Below are 21223 nucleotides of genomic sequence, written 5' to 3' on the forward strand. Positions count from 1 at the left end.
ATTATTATTAGTAGTAGTATCATTATTATTATCCTATGTTCTAAGCCTGAATTTCCCTTCACTGTTGCCCCGGTTGCTTACCACCTCTCCCACTCGCATCTCCCAACTGCCCCTGAGCACCATCACCCTAATGCTAGGCCCATAACATCAATTTACCAGTCCTCTCTCTTCTCCTCCCCTCTTCTGGCCCTCCATCACTACTCATCTGGCATGACTCATGCAAGCAGTCGAAAGTGGTCCGTCCTGGAGCTCTGCACACAAGACGTTGATGAGGAAATATTGCCTAATTTTGTATTGACATTTGTGAGTCCATGACAATGTCTAGTTTACCACTGTAGCCTCAAGTAATAGGAATACCTTGTATTAGATTTGGACCAGATACAGTCACTGATAATAGTATTGCTTTTTCATTTATTAATTGCAAACAGGTCTCTGGGAAATGGTAAATCTCTTTTATGGAAATAACGATGCTGTCAACCCCTGCAGAATGAAAGCACCTCGACTATTTGAATTGCCCTAACCACCCTTCAAAAGATTCACTGAAGTATTGCCAACAAAAAGCGTGGCCTACTCAACAGCTTAGAGTCTCCTTCGTCTCTTCATTCATTCAGTCGTATTTATTGAGTGCATACTCTGTGCAGAACACTGTTCTAAGTGCTTGGGAAGTACAATTCAGCAACAAATAGAGACAATCCCTGCCCACAACAGGCTCACAGTCTCTTTACACAGTGTAAACTCACTGTGGGGAAGAAACATGTCTACCAACTCTGTTATGTTGTACTCTCCCACGTGCTTAGTTCAGTGCTCTGCACACAGTAAGCACTCAATAAATACATCTGCAAAATGTATTTTACATTTGTACAATGGGGATTAAGAAAAAGAAGGGCCTGATAAAGAAGGGCCTGGGAGTCAAAGGATCTGGGTTCTAATCCCAGCTCCGCTAGTTGTCTGCTGTGTGACCTTAGGGAAGACCATTTAACTTCTCTGTGCCTCCGTTACCTCATCTGTTAAATGGGGATTAAGACCGTGAGCCCCATGTAGGACATGGACTATGTCCAACCTAATTAGCTTGTATCAACTCCAGCATTGAGTTCAGTGCCTGGCACAAAGGAAGTGCTTAACAAATACCACAGAAAAAATGCACAACTGCCTTCAGCTATAGACATATAACTAAGTAATGCTATTGGTCCAGATATCAATTATTAGCACAGAATGGCACTGCTAATACAGGCAGACTTCTGTTTGAATTCATGCCCCAAACTTCTTAATGATCTCAAGACTGCTTATGAATTTTCAGTGCCAGAAAATAATCAGAGCCCTACATCCCAAAATCAATCAATGGATGGTATATATTGAGCGCTAAGTACTAAGTGCTTGGGAGAGTACAGTACAACACAACAGAGTTATCAGACACATTCCCTGCCCGCAGTGAGCTTACAGACTGAAGGGGGAGACAGACAATAGTATAAATGAGTAATTTATAACATGTAATTTAAAGATAATATACATAGGTCCTGTGGGGTTCAGGGTGGGTGAATAGGGAATAAAGCAGCATGGCTTAGTGGAAAGAGCACGGGCTTGGGAGCCAGAGGTTGTGGTTTCTAATCCCGGCTCCAATACTTGTCAGCTATGTGACTTTGGGCAAGTCACTTAACTTCTCTGTGCCTCAGTTACCTCACCTGGGGATTAAGATTATGAACCCCACATGGGACAACCTGAATACCTTGTATCTATCCTAGTGCTTAGAACAGTGCTTGGCACATTGAAAGCGCTTAACAAATACCATCATTATTATTATTATTATAGGGAATGTGTCTTGTTTATCACTGAATTGTACTCTTCCAAGTGCTTAGTAATGTGCTCTGCAGACAGTAAGTGCTCAATAAATGATTGAATGAATGAATAAATCAAATGTCTAAAGGTAACAGATCCAAGAATGTACAGTGGTGATACCACCTAAGTAACAAGGCCCAAAAAAGTGTTAGATGCAGGTAAATTTTACCCACAGTGGTTGTTCTGGTTGTCAGGACACTAACTGGACGATATATGATCCTTCATTGGGCAACTGGTTGTTAAGCAAGCACTCCTCAGCAACTGCTTTTCTTTAAAAGTGGGTGACAAACCTGTTTTTCATATCCTTCCAGAGATCTGGCTACAGATCAGAATTCTACAGAATCATCTTGGTTTCTTGCTACAATATCTGTAGCCACATATTACTTTAATCTTTCTTTTCTGGAACTGCAAGGAATCCTCAGGTCCTGAAAGAATTTGGGTCCTTACAACTAAATGAACAAATCCAAAAAAAGTAGGTATTTTCATTCCCCTTTAAAAACATCTAAGCTGTCCGCATCCCAAAAGGAAATTTATTTCTTGTTTAGAGGATGGAGGAGTGGGTACTGCTTGGCACATAGTAAGTGCTTAACAAATGCCATTATTATTATTATTCTAATTACAAAGTATCAGCCCCAGTCAGATGGTGGGTACATCATGAATAAGACAAATTTAAAGAATTCCTAATTTATCTATTAAGTTAAGGTTCTAAGGCCGGCTCTACCATTTGTCTACTGTGTGACCATGACCAAGTCACTTTGCTTCTCTGGGCCTCAGTCACCTCATCTGTAAAATGGAGATTGAGAGTGTGAGCTCCATGTGGGACAGGGACTGCATCCAATCCAATTTTCTTGTGTCCACCCCAGCACTTAGTACAGTGTCTGGCATATAGTAAGCACTTACCACAATTATTATTATTTCAATTATTACTGAACTCTACAAGTAATCATCCACATAATTCAAACAACAGGTATAAAACTGATATGGTCACAGATTCTATTAGTATCTTTTAAAGAATAATCCTGGAGTCAGATATAGGGCCATATTAAAAGCTGGGGCTATAGGGGCTGCAGTCTGGGACTGCAAGCTCTTAGCCCGCCCACCAAATTGCAGGAACCACCCCCACTCTCACCATTGTTTGCAAGCACAACCAGACAGAGCACAGTCCCGGACCACCCACGCACCCAGCCTCCATCCCCTTGTGCCACAGCATCGCCTCGGGCAGCCTTGCTCCCACAGTTCCTTCTTGGGGTTCTGCCTTCCCTCCTCAGCCCCAGCCGTGACACGGAGACAAGAACAGACCTGGGAGGATGGAGGCAGCTTCTGCCAAGGGTTCGGCTTCCCGGGCCACATTGTGTCTCCCGTCTAGCTTCTCTTACCCCACCGCTGGCTGGGGTTCAGGCTGAGAGATGGAGATGAGCAACAGAAGTAGCCCTAGAGCCAAAGAGAGCAGAAGCCAAGGGTTGTGAGGGCCTGGGAGGTGCCATTGGCAGCTCTGGGCAGCCCCAGGAGGGAGACACCAGCAGGGGGACAGCACCAACCTACAATGGGAAATTAGTATTTGCCCTTCAGCCTGAGATGCAGGAGCCGGAAGGACATGGCTCTGCTGAAGGGCCAAGTGGAAAGTTTGGCTGCTGTTCCATCCAATAATAATAATGATGGTATTTGTTAAGCACTTACTATGTGCCAAGCATTGTTCCAATCAGTCAGTGGTATTTATTGAGGGCTTACTGTGTGCAGAGCACTGTACTAAGCTCTTGAGAGAGTAAGGTACAAATAGGTAGACATGACTTCTACCCTCAAAGAACTTAAAATCCAGTGAGAGAGACATAGTAAAATGAATAGGTAGGGAAAGCAAACTCCTACTCAGGGTCACACCTGGAGAGTTTCCAGTTCCCTACCAGTCTCGACTACGGGAGGGAGAATCAGGCAGAGGTCTACCCATTCCATTCCTAGCTTGGGCAGTGGCTAGCGAGTGGAAGCCAATCTGCTACAAGTCAAAACCCACCTGTGCTGGGCAGCAGCGGTATGGGAAAGAGTCAAGGGTAGATACTCAAATTTACTGCATGGAAGGAGGCAGTGGTAATCCACTTCCATATTTTTACCACAAAAACTGTGTGGATACACTACCAGAACGATTGCAGATGGGAGAGATGTGTCCATGGCATCGCTATTGGTTGGAGACAACTGGACGACATTAGACAAGGAGAAGCAACTGACTCTGAAAATAGTACCTAAGTGTTGTGGAGGTGGGGTAAATGTGCTTAGGGGTACAGGCCCAAGGGTATAGATGATATTTAAAATAAATTGGGGGGGGATGACAGATTGAGACCTTGGGCAAGTCACTTAACTTTTCTGTGCCTCAGTTACCTCACCTGTAAAATGGGGATTGACTGAGAGCCCCATGTGCCTCATGGACTGTGTCCAACCCGATGACCTTGTATCTACCCCAGTGCTTAGAACAGTCTACTCCAGTACTTAGAACAGTGCCTGGCACATATAACAAATCTAAAAATACCATTAAAAAAGGGAAGGCTTTCTGGAAGAGATGTGATTTAAATTTGGTTTCAAGATGAGGAAGAATGGTGGACTGTGGGATATGTGATGGAAGAGGGTGTTCAGGTGGGAAGGAGCAAAAGAGAGAAAAGAGAGAAAAGAGCAAGGCACCATGAGTAGATAGAACCATCCCTGACCATGTGCGTCCATCTAGGCCCCGAGACTCAGTGGCATTTTCTACCTAGTCCCAGGCCTATCCTGGAAGTAAAGAATCTCACAAAGCCTCAAAAAAAAAAAACCCCAAAAAACCTGTTTTGCTCTAAGCATTGCTTTGATGTGGGGAAATCTATGGTCCAGGGCCCTAGATGCCTGTGATCCTTTCTTGTCAGTTGGGGTTATGACTTATTGTTGGCAGAGATATAACTGTTTGGGAAGTTGGATGGAGCATTTGTGCAGGTCCAGGTTTTACAATGATATAGAAGGTTGGACAAAACTACAGCTCTTCGGACTTTCAATTTGATGATCTGAAGCTTGAAGCCACGTTGTCACTACCCTCTCACAACTTCCCAAGGCTATTTGGACCTTTTTGGTCCTGTTTTCTATTTATTTGCCAATCACGATTCAACAACGTGCACCCCAGGGAGCAAAATCCAGTGATAACCTTCATCTGTCTGTTGCCACTGAAAAATCTTCAAATGTGGATAAGATATCCCACAGACAAAACCTGTCTTCTTCATGATCCTCCTCCTCATCAAATCCTGGCACTTTGCTGTCTTACAGAGTGGTTAATAAGCACCTCAGTGCCATCTTATACACGTCCACCTCAGAGAGCTGATTGCCTTGGGGGTTTCAACAATGTTCTTAGAGCATCAAAAGTATTCTGTAACATCAGATTCCAGGTCACTTGTTGCTTCAGCAACTGCAAATAAATTCTGGATTCAGGTGGGAGAGAAGATTTTGAGGTTCCTTCCAGTTCCGATAAGATTAATTGCCCTTCACTGCATCCAGAGAGTAGTACTGGCAAGCCTCCTAATTTATAGGTGCTTGAATCCCTGTGCTACTGTTTGGAAGCACTAGAAAAATTGACAGGTGGGGCTTGGGTGAGGAAGTTGGGAAAAGAAAGGAGCCCAAGTCAGAGGACTTGGGTTCTAATCCCAAGTCTCTCATATGCCTTTTGTGATCTTGGGCAGGTCAAAGCTTCTGTGCCTCAGTTTTCTCATCTGTAAAATGGGGATTAAACACTGCTCTTCCCTCCCTCCAACTGTGAGCCCCCTGTGGGACAGGGACTATGTCCGATCTGATGATCCTGTATCCACCGAAGTGCTAAGTAAGTGCTTAACAAAAACCATTATCATTAGTACGTTTCAGCCAATTTCCACCAGGCAAATCCTGCTCCCAACAGTTGGAGAGGAAACAGGGAGGCATAACCTAAGCCACGTTAGACCTACCGTTCCTTTCCCCCCATTCCACCCTAAAACGTTTAAAGACAAAATTGAAAGAGAGGATGGTAAAACAATTTATAAACATAGTCACATGGCTTTTATTACATATTCACTGTATGGTTCTAGTCAACGGATAAATTACCGTTATACCTCATCTTTGCATGATGGCGATAATCTTGAGAATACATTTTTTTTAAATGGCTTTGTAAACAGACACATTTTCCTTTTCAAAGTGTCTTCCTGAGAAAAATAACAGTTTCTTGTAACCTACACTGTAATCTACTCAATTTTTCATAAAGTATAAAAAGGATTGTTTTCCAAAATATGAGATCTTCTTTTGATTATCAAGGTATAGAAAAATACATGAAACACTTTAATAGGGCTTTTTTCCCCCAACTTGAGAATCCTTTATGTAGTTTACCCCAAAATGAAATCGTTAATACACATGGGCTAGACAAACCACATCAATCCTGCAGCAGTACAATGTCAGTGTTGTCATGAACACCTTGTAAGAGCAGCTCGCCTTGGTAAGTAACAATCTTCCTGCGCTTTGCAGCTTTGAGGGTTCCCACAAGGGCTTCAAAGAGGTTGGCACATCTATCATCAAGAAAGAGCACCCCGAACTTCACACTCAGCTTCCCATCTGCACCTAAACAGCAGAGAAACAAAATTGGAAAAATGCAGTCTTTTTTTTAAAAAATGGCATTTGTTAAGCATTTAGTATGTGCCAGGTACTATACTAAGTGCTGGGGATAGACACAAGCTTATCATGGTGGACACAGGCCCTGTCCCACATGGCACTCACAGTTTTAACCTCCATTTTACATGTAACCAAGACACAGAGAAGTTAAGTGATTTACTTGCCAAGGTCACACAGCAGGCAAGCGGTGGTACTGGGATTAGAACACTGGTCCTTCTGACTTCCAGGCCTGTACTCTACCCACTAGACCACACTACTTTTTTTTTTTTTTGACCTAAACAGCAGGAGCCCTGGCTCAGCTGGAGTCATTATGCCCACCTGGAGTCACTGCTGAAGCTAATGCTGGCAGCAGTGCTGGGCTAGTGCTCTAGGCCAATCGATCAATAGATCGCCTGGGAGAGTACAACAGTACAGTACAACATAATTAGCAGACATGTTCCCTGCCCAAAACGAACTTCAAGTTTCGAGATGAGCTTACAGGAAACAGTGTGAGGTTTAAACAAGCTGCAGATGCTCTGCTCCACCCACCCCCAATCCTTGGCCACCTAGCGTCCCCAAATGATCCCCCTAGGGGGACTGGGCACACCAGGAGTGAGGCCATCCCTCTAACCCATCTCCAGCATATGAGAAAACCTAGAGGGCAATGACAGCGGCAGTGGAAGAAGAGGCGGCCATGAGGCAGAAAGGGTGAAAGAAACCCCACAGGGGCCAGGGTGGCCTGCTGGCAGAGGCTAAGAGTGAAAGCAACATCTCCTCCAACTCTGCCCCCTTCTGCCTCGGAGAAGTTACCAACGCCCCCCAAATACTGAGTGGAAGAGCACGGTACTGGAAGTCAGAGGATCTGGGTTTAATCCAGCTCTGCCGGTTGCATGACTTTGGGCAAGCCCCAACTCTGTGTCTCAGTTTTTCTCATCTGTCAAGTGGGGATTCCATGCTTATTGTCCCTCCCCCTTAGACTGTGAGCCCCCATACGGAAACAGGGACTGTGCTGACCTCATTAATCTTGTCACCATTCCAGAGCTCAGAGCAGCGGTTGACACATAGTAAGCACTTTATATAATACTACTCCTCCTAATAATAATATCCTGAGGAAGGTGGACCCCTGCCTTCAAGGTAATTTACCCCAGAGGTGGTACCCCCTGCCTCCAAGACGCACTAGACCAGGACAACAAAACCATTTAAAATAAAAATGAAGTTTCTTAAAAAAAAAAAAGTGAGACATATGATCTTTGTGCCAATCCATTTATCACGCTTACCAAGGCTTTAGTGACTTTCAAAGTTATACTAGCAACCTACACTCACCGTGCTGAGCGACTGTGGTACACTTTGTTTTTCCAGGTCAAGGGGGCTACTTTTTGATGAACCCTGCATTAAGGATAAACACACGGTATATGCCCCATACAGACACGCAAACGTTATTCCGACACTGCACCACATTCTATGCGGATGTTCGCAGGTCGAGGGAAACCCAGGCACCAGGCTGAGCTAGTCCATCTCGAATTCATCTTTATTTGCTATAACCACCCACTTCTTCTTTCCTTATTGACTCCCATCACCAATGCCCGCACCAACTGTCCCCTAATTTCTTAGCAGTGCTCTATCCCAAATGTAACCATGTTTTCTGGAAGAAAGGGGGTGTATCTGTTTATTTTTATACTGCATGTAGGGCTGCCGGGTAGAAGGGTGTTAACCCAATGTGATTTAAGTGTTTTAATAATAATAATAATAAATAATGTTGGCATTTGTTAAGGGCTTATTATGTACCGAGCACTATTCTAAGTGCTGGGGTAGATACAGGGTAATCAGGTTGTTCCACCTGAGGCACACAGTCTTAATCCCCATTTGACAGATGAGGGAACTGAGGCACCGAGAAGTTAAGTGACTTGCCCACAGTCACACAGCTGACAGGTGGTGGAGCCGGAATTAGAACCCATGACCTCTGACTCCTAAGCCCGTGATCTTTCCTCTGAGCCACGCTGCTTCTCTAGGATGTAGGATGTTTTCTGGTATTGGGCTAACTCAGGATAAATTCCAAGCACAGGTGAGCAAGATCAATTAACAGTTCAAAAGAATTTTCCAATTAGAGACTCCTCAGCATCCCTGGAACAAATGAAGCTCTGGTTTGTAGTATTTACCTCTTTTCCCAAGACGACGGATTTCCTCGACCAAGAGATCAATTTCATGTTCCACATTCATTGTTGTCTATAAGACTGGTGAAAAAGAAACATAACTAGTCTTATTGGGTTGCAAGAACATTCAGTACTACATTTGTGCCTTGTACTTTTGTCAATTGACAACTTTCTAGGTACAGTCTTCAAACAGCACATATAAACAGAGTTTTAAGATGCTTCAAATGGGTTTATTACAGTGGACTCTGTACTCACATGTAACAATAATGTAATATTCAAGATTACGGACTGGTGGTGGGGAAGAATTAAAGTCTGCATTTGCATTCCCAAATAGAAACTGAACTACAAAGCGGGGAAAGTCAAAATAAAAAATGCTAGTTGTGTTTTCCCCTCTGCCTCCCTCCCCCGCCCCCAAGACAAAAAAACAAAAAACCTCTACATCTGTTGGGCCAGGAAAGGACCATTAGAAGACATTATATGCATTCACTTTAAAATAAAGGACATTAATTCTATGGTTTGCAAATAACAGTCTTAAAAACAGGAATAATTTTTGCTTCGTCACCCTTCCTACAAGGAAATAACACAGGAAATTGCCATTCTTTATTTCTCATCCTGAAAAAATTGCTACTTCCCCATGGCAAGATGCTAACACAAGGCTTATAGCCTCATACTACTATATTTTTAAACTCTGAAAAGCAGTTTCTGGTCAGGAACAGATATTATCCCAAACCAATATTTCCTGTAAAATGGTGGTTTCAGCCACAACTCCTCTTGAGAGAATCCTGTGCCTTTCACACCTCTCTCTAGACTGTAAACTCATTGTGGGCGGGGAATCTATTTACCAACTCTGTTACATTGAACTCTCCTGAGCACTTAATGCAGTGCTCTGCACACAGTAAGTGCTCAATATATACCACTAATTGATTGATATGGTGTTGAGGTTTTGCAAATTCAGGTCTCTGTAAAGGCCCTGAACCTCACTTACCCCTCTCTAAACCCATCCCTGGAATCCCGTCACCCCACATCATCCTGACCAACAGCCACCTTGCCCTCCCTGTCCACGCACCTACTGGTGGTTCAATTGCCCCAAGGTTGTCTCTGGAACCTAGAGTCCTGGCAAGCTTGTTGGGATTCAGAGGCCTCCAGCACTCCCAGACATTGCCAACTGGGTGTAGGATTTATAATATTTTGGGGACCCTGTCCATATGGAGTGGTGACATGTACTGATGGGCAAGTTTAAGAAGAAGATCTGCAGCCATTTAATCACCTAAACAAGGTTGGCTTTCTTGATATACGAAATACGTATTCATTACAAAACTATTTGTTTTACTATACACAGGTCATGGCCTATCTTTGCAATTTCGAGAAGGAATTATTCTTCGGTTACTGAATCACCCTAAACACTGAAATCATGTCATTTTAGGAATCCCTAAGAATCTTCTAATCAATTAACCAAGAGTATTTATTGAGCACCTACTATGTGCAAACCACTGCACTAGTTCCTGGGAGAGTATAATAGAATGAGTGAAGATGACCCTGGACCCATGGACCTTACAATCTAACAGCGAAGACAGACACTAGAAGTTACAAAGAGGAAGAAGTAATGAGTGCAAAGATGCAGATATAGTGCTACGGGGGATTTAGTCAATCAGTGGGAATTACTGAACACTTACTGTGTGCAGAGCACTGTACCATGCGCTTGAAAAAGTCCAATACAACAGAGTTGGTAACACAATCCCTGATGCTGAAATGGCCACTGAAAATAATCAGGGAAGTTATGGAGATGTGACTTCTGAGGGGTTTTGAAAGATTGTGTCCCTTTTCCTCAGCTCCCCCTCCCCTTCACATTGCCTCAACTCGCTTCCTTTGCTCTACCCTCCTCTCCCCATCCCGCAGCACTTGTGTAAATAGCTCTAATTTTATTTATTCATAATGATGCCTATTTACTTGTTTTTATGTATATTTAGCTATAATTCTACTTATTTATATTGATGCCCATTTACTTATTTTGATGTCTGTCTTCCCCCTTTTAGACTGGAAGCTGGTGTGGACAGGGATTGTCTCTCTGAACTATACTCTCCAAGTGCTTAGTACAGTGCTCTGCACACAGTAAGCGCTCAATAAATACGACTGAATTAATAAATGAACAGAATGAGCAGTGGTCTGCTGGATTGAAAGCAGAGGGAGTCCCGGGAATGCTTTTCGGGGAGAGCGTGAGCAAGAAGGTCAACAGGAGGAAAGAGGAAAATGAGGTACCGTGAGTAGGCTGGCTTAAGAGGCACAAAGAGTGCAAGTGGGGGTATAGTAGAAGAGAGTGGATAAGGAAGGAGAGAGAGCTGGCAGAATGTCTAAAAAAAAAAAACATGGTCAAGAGGTTCTGCTTGATGCTAAGAAGCAGTATGGCTCAGTGGAAAGAGGATGGTCTGTGCCTGGGACTAATTCGGACTCTGCAACTACTTGCTGTGTGACCTTGGGCAACTCGCTTCACCTCTCTGTGCCTCAATTTCCTGTTCTCCTCCTGTTACCCTATGAGCCCCATGTAGGCCATGGTAAGGACTGTGTACAACCTGATTAATCTGTGCCCACCCCAATGCTTAGAACAGTGTTTGACACATAAGCACTTAACAAATACCATTAAAAAATAAAAAAGAATGGGACAACCGTTGGAGATTTGAGTGAAGAGTCATGTGCAAAACAGCACCTGAGGAAAATGTTCCAGGCAGTAGGAAGTATGGACTGGAGAGGGAAGAAGCTGGAGGCGGGAGATCATTAAGTAGGCTGATGCAATAGTCAAGCTGTCAATTTCACTCTAAAATTAGTTTTTTAAGAACAGAATGATGTTTTGGCCTTGGCTCCTGATAAGATGAACACATTCCAGCACTTAGAAAGGTACTTGGCACATAGTAAGTGCTTAACAAATATCATCATTATTATTATTCACTGTGGCAAAGAATATGGGTCTTTTTAAAATAGCCAAATATCCGGGGTAACAAGAATACTATTTTATCAATGTTAAAATTCCCCTGAAATAAGGCATTCACCTCTCCTTTATGAAGTTTCAGACCAATTATATCTCAATGTTTTCAAAGGGAAATAGAAAACAGTTGGCATGCACAAGAAATGATTACAAACTACGGATAAAGAAGAAGGATTTAGAGCAGTGGAAAGCATTAAAAGAGGTACTCAGATGAGTCTTGAAATAAGAATCTATACAAATGAGGTGGAAGTGAAGGGACAACTCTATGTGGAAGGTTTTTTTATGATTTTTGTTCAGGCCTTAGTATGTGTCGAGCACTGTTCTAAGTGCTGGGGTAGTTCATGCCAGATGCAGTCCTAGGGGGAAATGCACAGGCCTGGGAAGTCAGGAAACTTGGAACTCTCTGTCTAAACAAGAAGCGGTGTGGCCTAGTGGATAGAGCACGGATCTGGAAACCAGAAGGACCTGGGTTCTAATTCTGGCTCCAAGCCTTTTCTTCTTTGGCCAGGTTACTCTTCTGTGCCTCAGTTACATCTATAAAAGGGGGATTAAGACTGTGAACCCCATATGGGACAGGGACGGCATCCAAACTCATTAGCTTATATCTACTTCAGTGCCTGGCACATAGTAAGTGTTTAACATAGTAAGTGCCTGGCTCCACCACTTGTCTGCTGTGTGTCCCTGGCAAGTCCTTCACTTCTCTGTGCTTCAGTTTCCTCATCTGTAAAAGGGGGCTTGAGACTGTTAGCCCCATTTAGGGCAGGGACTGTGTCCAGCCCGATTTGCTTGTATCCACTCCAGTGCTTAGTACAGTGCCTATCACACAGTAAGTGCTTAACAAATTCCACAATTATTATTATTAAAATGGAGATTGAGACTGAGAGCCCCATGTGGGACAGGGACTACCTCCAAACCGATTTGCTTGTATCCACCCCAGTGCTTAGAACAGTGCCTGGCACATAGTAAGCGCTTAACTAATTCCACAATTATTATTATTACAAGGGAGTGCAAGTCATGCTGCATAAACCACCAGCACCATAATCCATTCCTCTCAACATGTTTTCAGCCCTCAAGTCTCAGGGCTGAGGCTCATCTGTCATTCCTGATTTGGGACTCTACCACCTTATATGGGGAAGGTTCATTTTTTTTTTTTTTAAATGGTAGCTATTAAGCACTAATTATGTTACAGTTGCTGAATTCCCATTTTACAGTGGAGGAAATTGAGGCATAGTGGAGTAAAGTGACTTGCCCCAGGTCCCAGAGGAGACAAGTGTCAGGGCCAGAATTAGAACCCCAAGTCCCCTGACTCCCAGGTCTGTGCTTTTCCCACGAGGCCTCACTGCATCACCAAATGCTGGAGGTGGCTTCTTTTTGAGCTGCTTCAGACACTGCAGAGTGTCACCCTAAAAATGTCCACTGGATGACCGATCAAAGATGTTCACCAAGCCATTCCCCCGGTTTCCCACCAAAACAGAAGGCGCGACACCTATTACGTGGCCCAAAAAACCTGACATCTATTACTGGCCAAAAAACCCCTATGCATTTTATGGCATAAAGTGCAATTCGGAGACAAAACAAGGATTTCATCTTGCTTCACAATGTGGAAACCAAGAGGCAAAAATCTGCATAATTGCATTCACCCCCACTAAGTTCCCAAGGCAGTCCCAGGATCACGACAGAATTACTCGCCCTGTTTTGTGAAACAATTCTATGACACATGCTCCACTGCCACTCTTCAAAGGACTGAGCTTAATTCCATGGTGAACCAGAATTATATTGTACTGAATTAACTGCAGATCAAGTTAAATGCTACCAATCTGCTGCTTAATCAGTATGTATGATGTCATTTAAACTGCTGTTTGACTTGAACAAAAACCTGTGTGAATGCATCTGTTCAAGATTAGAGTCTCTTCTCAGTACCAGTTCAGGTAGCACACTGCAATAACTTAACCAAGCTTCATTTCTGCGGATATTGTCATTTAACCAGAATTTAAAACATCCCGTTATATCAAATTCCATTTTTATGTATTTAAGTGCCATCGAGTCATTTCCGATTCATAGCGACTCCATGGATATACTTTTCTCCAAAGTGTCCTGTCCTCTGCCATAATCCGCCACCTTTTAATGGTTCTTCCATTATTTGTTATGGTCTCTATCCCTGCAGCTGCTGATCTGCCTCTTCCACATTTTCCCTGGACTTTTCCTAGCATTAGCATCTTCTACAGAGAATTAGTTCTCCTGATGATATGTCCAAAGTATGCTAATCTAAGTCGAGTCATTCGGCCTTCCAAAGATCACTTTAGTTTAATATGCTCTAAAATCCCTTTGTTTGTCTTTCACGCAGTCCTGGATATTTGCAAAAGCCTTCTCCAACACCACATTTCAAAAGAATCGATCCTGTTCTTGCACCGTCCAGCTTTCGGACCCACACACTGAAAATACCAAAGAGTTGACCATTTGTATAGTGAAAGTTTTCTGTTTGGTTTAGGTGTTGAAAATTCATAAATCCTTTTCTTGCTTTCTTAGAATTATCTTTTATTATTGGCTCTAAAATGCTCAATGTCTTCATGTTCACCAATTTTCCACATAAAATCCTAGAAATTAGCAATGCACTACAACTGTAATGGTGCATAGCTCTCATCCCCTGTACACTGCATCACTTTGGGGCAGTAAATTCTTTAGGTAGAAAGAAAGAAAATATCTAATAGAGCATACTAGTTAATACTAAAAATGTTTCAAAGATAGATAATCCTGTTTCCTGTCTGATTTTCTAGACTCTATGCTCATTATGGGCAGGGAACATGTCTGCTACTTCTGTTGTATTGTACTCTTCCAAGCACTTAGTACAGGGCTCAGCAAACATTAAGCGCTCCATAAATACCACTGATTGATTGATTGATGGGTGGGAGAGGGATCTTGATGAACCTTTCTCAGTTGCCTTGAGAATGAAATTCATTCATTCATTCATTCATTCAATAGTATTTATTGAGCGCTTACTATGTGCAGAGCACTGGACTAAGCGCTTGGAATGAACAAGTCGGCAACAGATAGAGACAGTCCCTGCCGTTTGACGGGCTCACGGTCTGATCGGGGGAGACGGACAGACGAGAACGATGGCGATAAATAGAGTCGAGGGGAAGAACATCTCGTAAAAACAATGGCAACTAAATAGAATCAAGGCGATGTACATTTCATTCACAAAAATAAATAGGGTAATGAAAATATATACAGTTGAGCGGACGAGTACAGTGCTGAGGGAATGGAAGGGAGAGGGGGAGGAGCAGAGGGAGATGGGGGGAAAAGAGGGTTAAGCTGCGGAGAGGTGAAGGGGGGGCGGTAGAGGGAGTACAGGGAGAAGGGGAGCTCAGTCTGGGAAGGCCTCTTGGAGGAGGTGAGTTTTAAGTAGGGTTTTGAAGAGGGGAAGAGAATCAGTTTGGCGGAGGTGAGGAGGGAGGGCGTTCCGGAACCGCGGGAGTACGTGGCCCGGGGGTCGACGGCGGGATAGGCGAGACCGAGGGACGGTGAGGAGGTGGGTGGCAGAGGAGCAGAGCGTGCGGGGTGGGCAGTAGAAAGAGAAAAGGGAGGAGACGTAGGAAGGGGCAAGGTGCCATCCACGGTGATAGGGAAGTCTGGGAGAGGGCCGTGTTTGGGAGGGAAGACGAGGAGCTCAGTCTTGCTCATGGTGAGTTTTAGGTGGCGGGCCGACATCCCGGAGGCAGGAGGAGATGCGAGCCCGAAGGAAGGGCGAGAGGACGGGGCGGAGATGTAGATCTGCGTGTCGTCTGCGTAGAGATGGTAGTCAAAGCCGTGAGAGCGGATGAGTTCACCGAGGGAGTGAGTGTAAATGGAGAACAGAAGAGGGCCAAGAACTGACCCTTGAGGAACTCCAACAGTTAAAGGATGGGAGGGGGAAGAGGCACCAGCGAAGGAGACCGAGAATGACCGGCCAGAGAGGTAAGAAGAGAACCAGGAGAGGACGGAGTCCGTGAAGCCAAGGTGAGATAAGGTGTGGAGAAGGAGGGGATGGTCGACAGTGTCAAAGGCAGCAGAGAGGTCAAGGAGGATTAGAATGGAGTAGGATGACAAGGAAAGGACACAGACTACTTAGAACCAGTGAAGAGATAACCAATAAGGAGCATGCACAGCAGGTGTGTACCTATAATTTAATTTTAACAACTGTCTTCCCATTAAACTGTAAAATTTTTGACAACAGGGATCATGTCTACTTACTCTATTGTACTCTTCCAAGGTCTGGGTACAGTGTTCTTGCTGCACACTATACAAGCTTGATGTATACTACCAATTGATTATTGAACCCAAGAAAGCCTTTGATGATCCACAGGAAACTACTGGTGAAAATTCAGGGTAACAATTTCCCCATGTGACAGATATTCACCAAGGATTATTAAGACAAGTGATCAATCGCATTTTGGTTTTCCTGGAATACCAGCAACAACTGTGACTGAAAATGAAGCAGAGACCAAAGGGAACCCAGAAACGCCCTATTTAAGAGATTCTTTTGATCAATTTCATTGGCTGGTAGCCTTCCAAAGATGCTTGAGCTCAAGACATAAATCTCCGCGGAAGAATCCCTCCTGTTCGGCCAATTGCAGCTGCTTTCTGCAAAGAACGACCAACTTCCTTCCACCCTAAAGCCCTTCCTGGCTTAGTGGCAAGTGCCCAGCCAGCCTTGGGAGTCAGAGGACGCGGGTTCTAATTCCCACTCTACTTGTCTGCTCTGTGACCTTGGGCAAGCCACTTCACTTCTTTGGGCCTCAGTTCCCTCCTCTGTAAATTTGGAGAAGCAGCGTGGCTCAGTGGAAAGAGCACGGGCTTTGGAGTCAGGGCTCATGAGTTCAAATCCCAGCTCTGCCACTTGTCGACTGTGTGACTGTGGGCAAGTCACTTAACTTCTCTGTGCCTCAGTTCCCTCATCTGTAAAATGGGGATTAAGACTGTGAGCCCCACGTGGGACAACCTGATTCCCCTATGTCTATCCCAGCGCTTAGAACAGTGCTCGGCACATAGTAAGCGCTTAACTAATACCAACATTATTAAATTTGGGATTAAGACTGTGAGCTCCACGTGGGACAACCTGATCACTTTTCTATCTACCCCAGCGCTTAGAACAGTGCTTAGAACAATCCAGTTCTTAGAGCAGTGCCAGGCACATAGTAAGGGCTTCACAAATACCATTATTATTATAGTAGGCCCTTTAACAAATATCGTAATTATTATTATTTGGGCCCCGACAGCAGAGCCAAGAACCAGCCCCTTGCCCAGCGCTTCCGTGAAGAGGGAGGGTCCCAGGCATCCGGGTCTCATCGGAGCTAGCTGGGGGTGCTTGGAGGGGCAGCCCATTATCCCTGGCATCGGAGGCGGGGGGCTGCTGCATCCGGACCACCGAGGTCAGCATAAACGGACAACAGGTCCAGGGGGTCGTGACTGCTGTACCCTCCTGCAGCCTCACCCCCATCCCCGGCCGGCCGCACCCTACCCTCCGGACCCATGCACCCCACTGCCCACCAATAATAATGATGATGATATTTGTTAAGTGCTTACTAGGTGCCAGGCACTCTACTAAGCGCTGGGTGGATATGAGCAACTCGGGTTGGACACAGTTCCTGTCCCACGTGGAGCTCACAGTCTCTAACCTCATATGACAGATGACAGAACTGAGGCACAGAGAAGTGAAGTGACTTGCGCAAGGTCACACAGTGGACAAATGGTCGAGTCAGGGTTAATTATAAGAAGAAGAAGAAGAATTACGGTACTTGTTAAGCGCCGAGCACTGTTCTAAGCGCTGGATTGTGCCAAGCACTGTTCTAAAATGCTGGAGTAGATACAAGGTGATCAGGTGGTCCAACATGGGGCTCTCAGTCTTAATCTCCATTTTACAGAGGGAACTGCGGCCCAGAGAAGTGAAGTGGCTTCCCAAGATCACACAGCAGACAAGCAGAGGAGCGGGGATTAGAACCTGTGTCCTCTGACTCCCAAGCCCGTGTTCTTGCCACTAAACCGCACTGGATTAGAAGCCATGACCCTGTGACTCCCAGGCCCCGGCTCCGTCCACTAGGCCATGCTGCTTCTCCGATGCCGATGCAGCCTGGCGCAGTCCCGCACCGTCCCCCGCCCCTCTCCCTTGCCCCAGAATCCGGTCCCCGAGTGGCAGCAGCAGCCCCCAGAGCAGCCAGCAGGGATTGTCTCTCTTTACTGTTCTATTCTACTCTCCCCGGCGCTTAGTACAGTGCACTGCGCACAGTAAGCGCTCAGTAAATGAGACTGAATGAATGAACGAGCCCCCCCTTCCTCGGCCCATCGCCCCGATTTTGCTCCCTTTCTTTACCCCCTCATCCCTGCCCCACAGCACTTGTGTATATATGTACCTATCTATAATTCTATTTATTTATATTAATGCGTGTTTACTTGCTTTGATGTGTACACATCTCTAATCCTACTTATACTGATGCTATTAGTGCCTTTTTACTTGTTTTGATATGCATATATATAGTCTCTAATTCTATTTATTTATATTGATGCTATCGCCTGTTTACTCCTGTTGATGTCTGTCTCCCCCAGTCTGGCTGTGAAAAGTGGCCTGGCTTAATGGAAAGAGCCGGGGCTTGGGAGTCCGAGGATGTGGGTTCTAATCCCACCTCCGCCACTTGTCCACTGTGTGGCCTTGAGCAAGCCACCTCACTTCTCTGGGCCTCAGCGACCTCATCTGTAAAATGGGATGAAGACTGTGAGCCCCACATAAGACGACCTGATTCCCTTGTAACCACCCCAGTGGGTTTAGAAGAGCGCTTGGCACATAGTAAGCGCTTACTAAATACCCTCATTATTATTCTAGCCTGTGAGCCCGTTGTTGGGTAGGGATTGTCTCAATCTGTTGCCGCACTGTGCTTTCCAAGCGCTCAGTCCAGTGCTCTGCACACAGTAAGCGCTCAATAAATACGACTGAATGAATAAAATGGGGATGAAGACCGTGAACCCCAAGTGTCGCAACCTGATTTCCTTGTGTCCACCCTGGTGGGCTTAGATGAGCGCTTGGCACATAGTAAGCGCTTACCAAATACCATCATTATTATTCTAGCCTGTGAACCCGTTGTTGGGTAGGGACTGTCTCAATCTGTTGCCGCACTGTACTTTCCAACCGCAACAGCGCTTGGCACATAGTAAGCGCTTAAATACCATCGTTATTATTCTAGCCTGTGAACCCGTTGTCGGGTAGGAATTGTCTCAATCTGTTGCCACACTGTGCTTTCCAAGCGCTCAGTCCAGTGCTCTGCGCACAGTTAAGTGTTCAATAAATACGACTGAATGAATAAAATGGGGATGAAGACCGTGAACCCCAAGTGTCGCAACCTGATTTCCTTGTACCCACCCTGGTGGGCTTAGAAGAGCACTTGACCCATAGTAAGCGCTTACCAAATACCATCGTTATTATTCTAGCCCGTGAACTCGTTGTTGGGTAGGGACTGTCTCAATCTGTTGCCGCACTGTACTTTCCAACCGCAACAGCGCTTGGCACATAGTAAGCGCTTAAATACCATCGTTATTATTCTAGCCTGTGAACCCGTTGTTGGGTAGGGACTGTCTCAATCTGTTGCCGCACTGTACTTTCCAGGCGCAAGAGCGCTTGGCACATAGTAAGCGCTTACCAAATACCATGTTATTATTCTAGCCCTTGAGCCTGTTGTTGGGTAGGGATTGTCTCTCTCTGTTGCTGCACTGTACTTTCCAAGCGCTCAGTCCAGTGCTCCGCACACAGTAAGCGCTCAATAAATACGATTGAATGAATGACCCGCGGCGTCCGTCCGTCTGGACTGCGACCACTTCTTCCCGGGGGGAGGCGGGGAAACCGGGGAAAATCGGGGAGTGGGGAAGCAGGGGACTGGGAAGCGGGAAAGCCGGGGAAACGGGAGAGCCGGGGAATGGGAGAGTCGGGAAGCGGGCAGGGACTGTCTCTATCTGTTGCCGACTTGTTCATTCCAAGCGCTTAGTACAGTGCCCTGCACACAGTAAGCGCTCAATAAATACTATTGAATGAACCGGGAAGGCGGGGAATGGGGAAGCAGGGAGGCGGGGAGCGGGAGAGCCGGGGAATGGGAGAGTCGGGAAGCGGGAGAAACCGGGAAGGCGGGGAATGGGGAAGCAGGGAGGCGGGAAGCGGGGGACTGGGAAGCGGGAAAGCCGGGGAAGCGGGAGAGCCGGGGAATGGGAGAGTCGGGAAGCGGGAGAACCGGGAGAAACCGGGAAGGCGGGGAATGGGGAAGCAGGGAAGCGGGACAGCCGGGGAATGGGAGAGTCGGGAAGCGGGAGAACCGGGAGAAACCGGGAAGCCGGGGAATGGGGAAGCAGGGAGGCGGGAAGCGGGGGACTGGGAAGCGGGAGAGCCGAGGAAGCGGGAAGGCGGGGAGTGGGAGAGTCGGGAAGAGGGAGAGGCGGGGAAGAGGGGAGCCGGGGCAGGGGAAGTGGGGGAGTGGGGAAGCGGGGGAGCGGGGAGGCAAGGGCCGGGAAGCGGGAAGGCGGGGAGTGGGAGAGTCGGGAAGCCTGGGGAAACCGGGAAGCGGGGAAGCAGGGAAGCGGGGGACCGGGAAGGCGGGGAGCGGGAAGCAGGGAGGCGGGGGACCGGGAAGGCGGGGAGCGGGAAGCAGGGAGGCGGGGGAGCCGGGGGAGCCGGGGGAGGCGGGGAGACGCCCGGGGAAATCGCGGCCCGGACCTCCTTCCCTCCCTCCCTCCCTCCCGTCCGTCCGTCCGAGGGCTGAGCCTGCCTGGGCAGTGCGGGGCCCCTCCTCATTCATTCATTCATTCATTCATTCATTCATTCATTCCATAGTATTTGTTGAGCGCTTTTCCTCTGTGCAGAGCGCTGGCCGGCTCCCTCCCTGCCGCCCCTGAGCGGGACTTCCCGGGCCCCGCACTCACCCTCTCTCTCTCTCTCTCTGCCCGTCCTTCCGTCCGTCCGTCCGTCCGTCTGGGTCCGTGGGTCCGTGGGTCCGCGGCGGGGGCGGGCGGGCGGGCGGGCGAGCGAGCGGGCCAGGAAGCAAAACGGCCTCTGCTGCAGACGGGGAAAGGCGCCTGCGTCTGCACCGCGACTCCGCGCCGGGGGCAGCAACAGCGGGGGGGCGGGGCCGGGGCCGGGGCCGGGGGAGAAGAAGAGGGGGGAAGGGGAGAGGAGAAAGGAGGGGGAGGAGGGGGAGGAGGAGGGAGGGGGGAAGAAGGAGGGAGGGGAGAGGAGAAGGAGGGGAGAGGAGAAGGAGGGGGAAGGGGAGGAAGGGAGGAGGGAGGAGGAGGAAGAAGAGGGGGGAAGGGGAGAGGAGGAGGGGGAAGGGGAGAGGAGGAAGGAGAAAGGAGGGGGGGAGAGGAGGGGGAGAGGAGGGGGGGAGAGAGAAGGGAGGGAGAGGAGAAGGAGGGGAGGAGGAGGGAGGGGGAGGAGAGAGGGAGGGGGAAGGGGAGGAGGAGGAGAGAGAGGGGAAGGGGAGGGAGGGAGGAGGAGGGAGGGGAAGAGGAGGGAGGGGAGAGGAGAAGGAGGGAGGAGGAGAAGGGAGGGGGAAGGGGAAGGGAGGAGGAGGGAGGAAGAAGGAGGGGGAAGGGGAGGGAGGGAGGAGAAAGGAGGGGGGAGGAGAGAGGAGGAGGAAGGGGA

At 47.0% G+C, this 21223-nt stretch overlaps 1 protein-coding gene and 1 non-coding gene across 4 annotated transcripts; one reads left to right on the forward strand and one right to left on the reverse strand.

Moving 5' to 3' along the window:
- The first annotated feature begins 3690 nt into the window (after window positions 1-3690).
- Window positions 3691-3828, forward strand: LOC114809369. Its single transcript, XR_003757156.1, has one exon. It is a non-coding gene; the product is annotated as a small nucleolar RNA SNORA7 (small nucleolar RNA).
- A 1996-nt stretch (window positions 3829-5824) lies between these two features.
- On the reverse strand, window positions 5825-20563 carry ABRACL (ABRA C-terminal like). Of its 3 annotated transcripts, none has more exons than XM_029047759.2 (3): window positions 20506-20563; window positions 8604-8678; window positions 5825-6417 (listed from the first exon to the last, which is right to left on the reverse strand). In XM_029047759.2, exons 2-3 carry the CDS (start codon window positions 8662-8664, stop codon window positions 6233-6235), a joined length of 246 nt encoding a protein of 81 aa, XP_028903592.1. In that variant the 5' UTR covers window positions 8665-8678; window positions 20506-20563; the 3' UTR covers window positions 5825-6232. The 3 variants fall into 3 exon arrangements, with proteins under 3 accessions (XP_028903592.1, XP_039767100.1, XP_028903601.1); XM_039911166.1 differs by lacking the exon at window positions 20506-20563 and adding an exon at window positions 19239-19257; XM_029047768.2 differs by lacking the exon at window positions 20506-20563 and adding an exon at window positions 15805-15938.
- Window positions 20564-21223: the final 660 nt, after the last annotated feature.

This window comes from Ornithorhynchus anatinus, chromosome 2 (genome assembly GCF_004115215.2).
Source record: "Ornithorhynchus anatinus isolate Pmale09 chromosome 2, mOrnAna1.pri.v4, whole genome shotgun sequence".
In the NCBI taxonomy this organism is placed as follows: Eukaryota; Metazoa; Chordata; class Mammalia; order Monotremata; family Ornithorhynchidae; genus Ornithorhynchus; species Ornithorhynchus anatinus.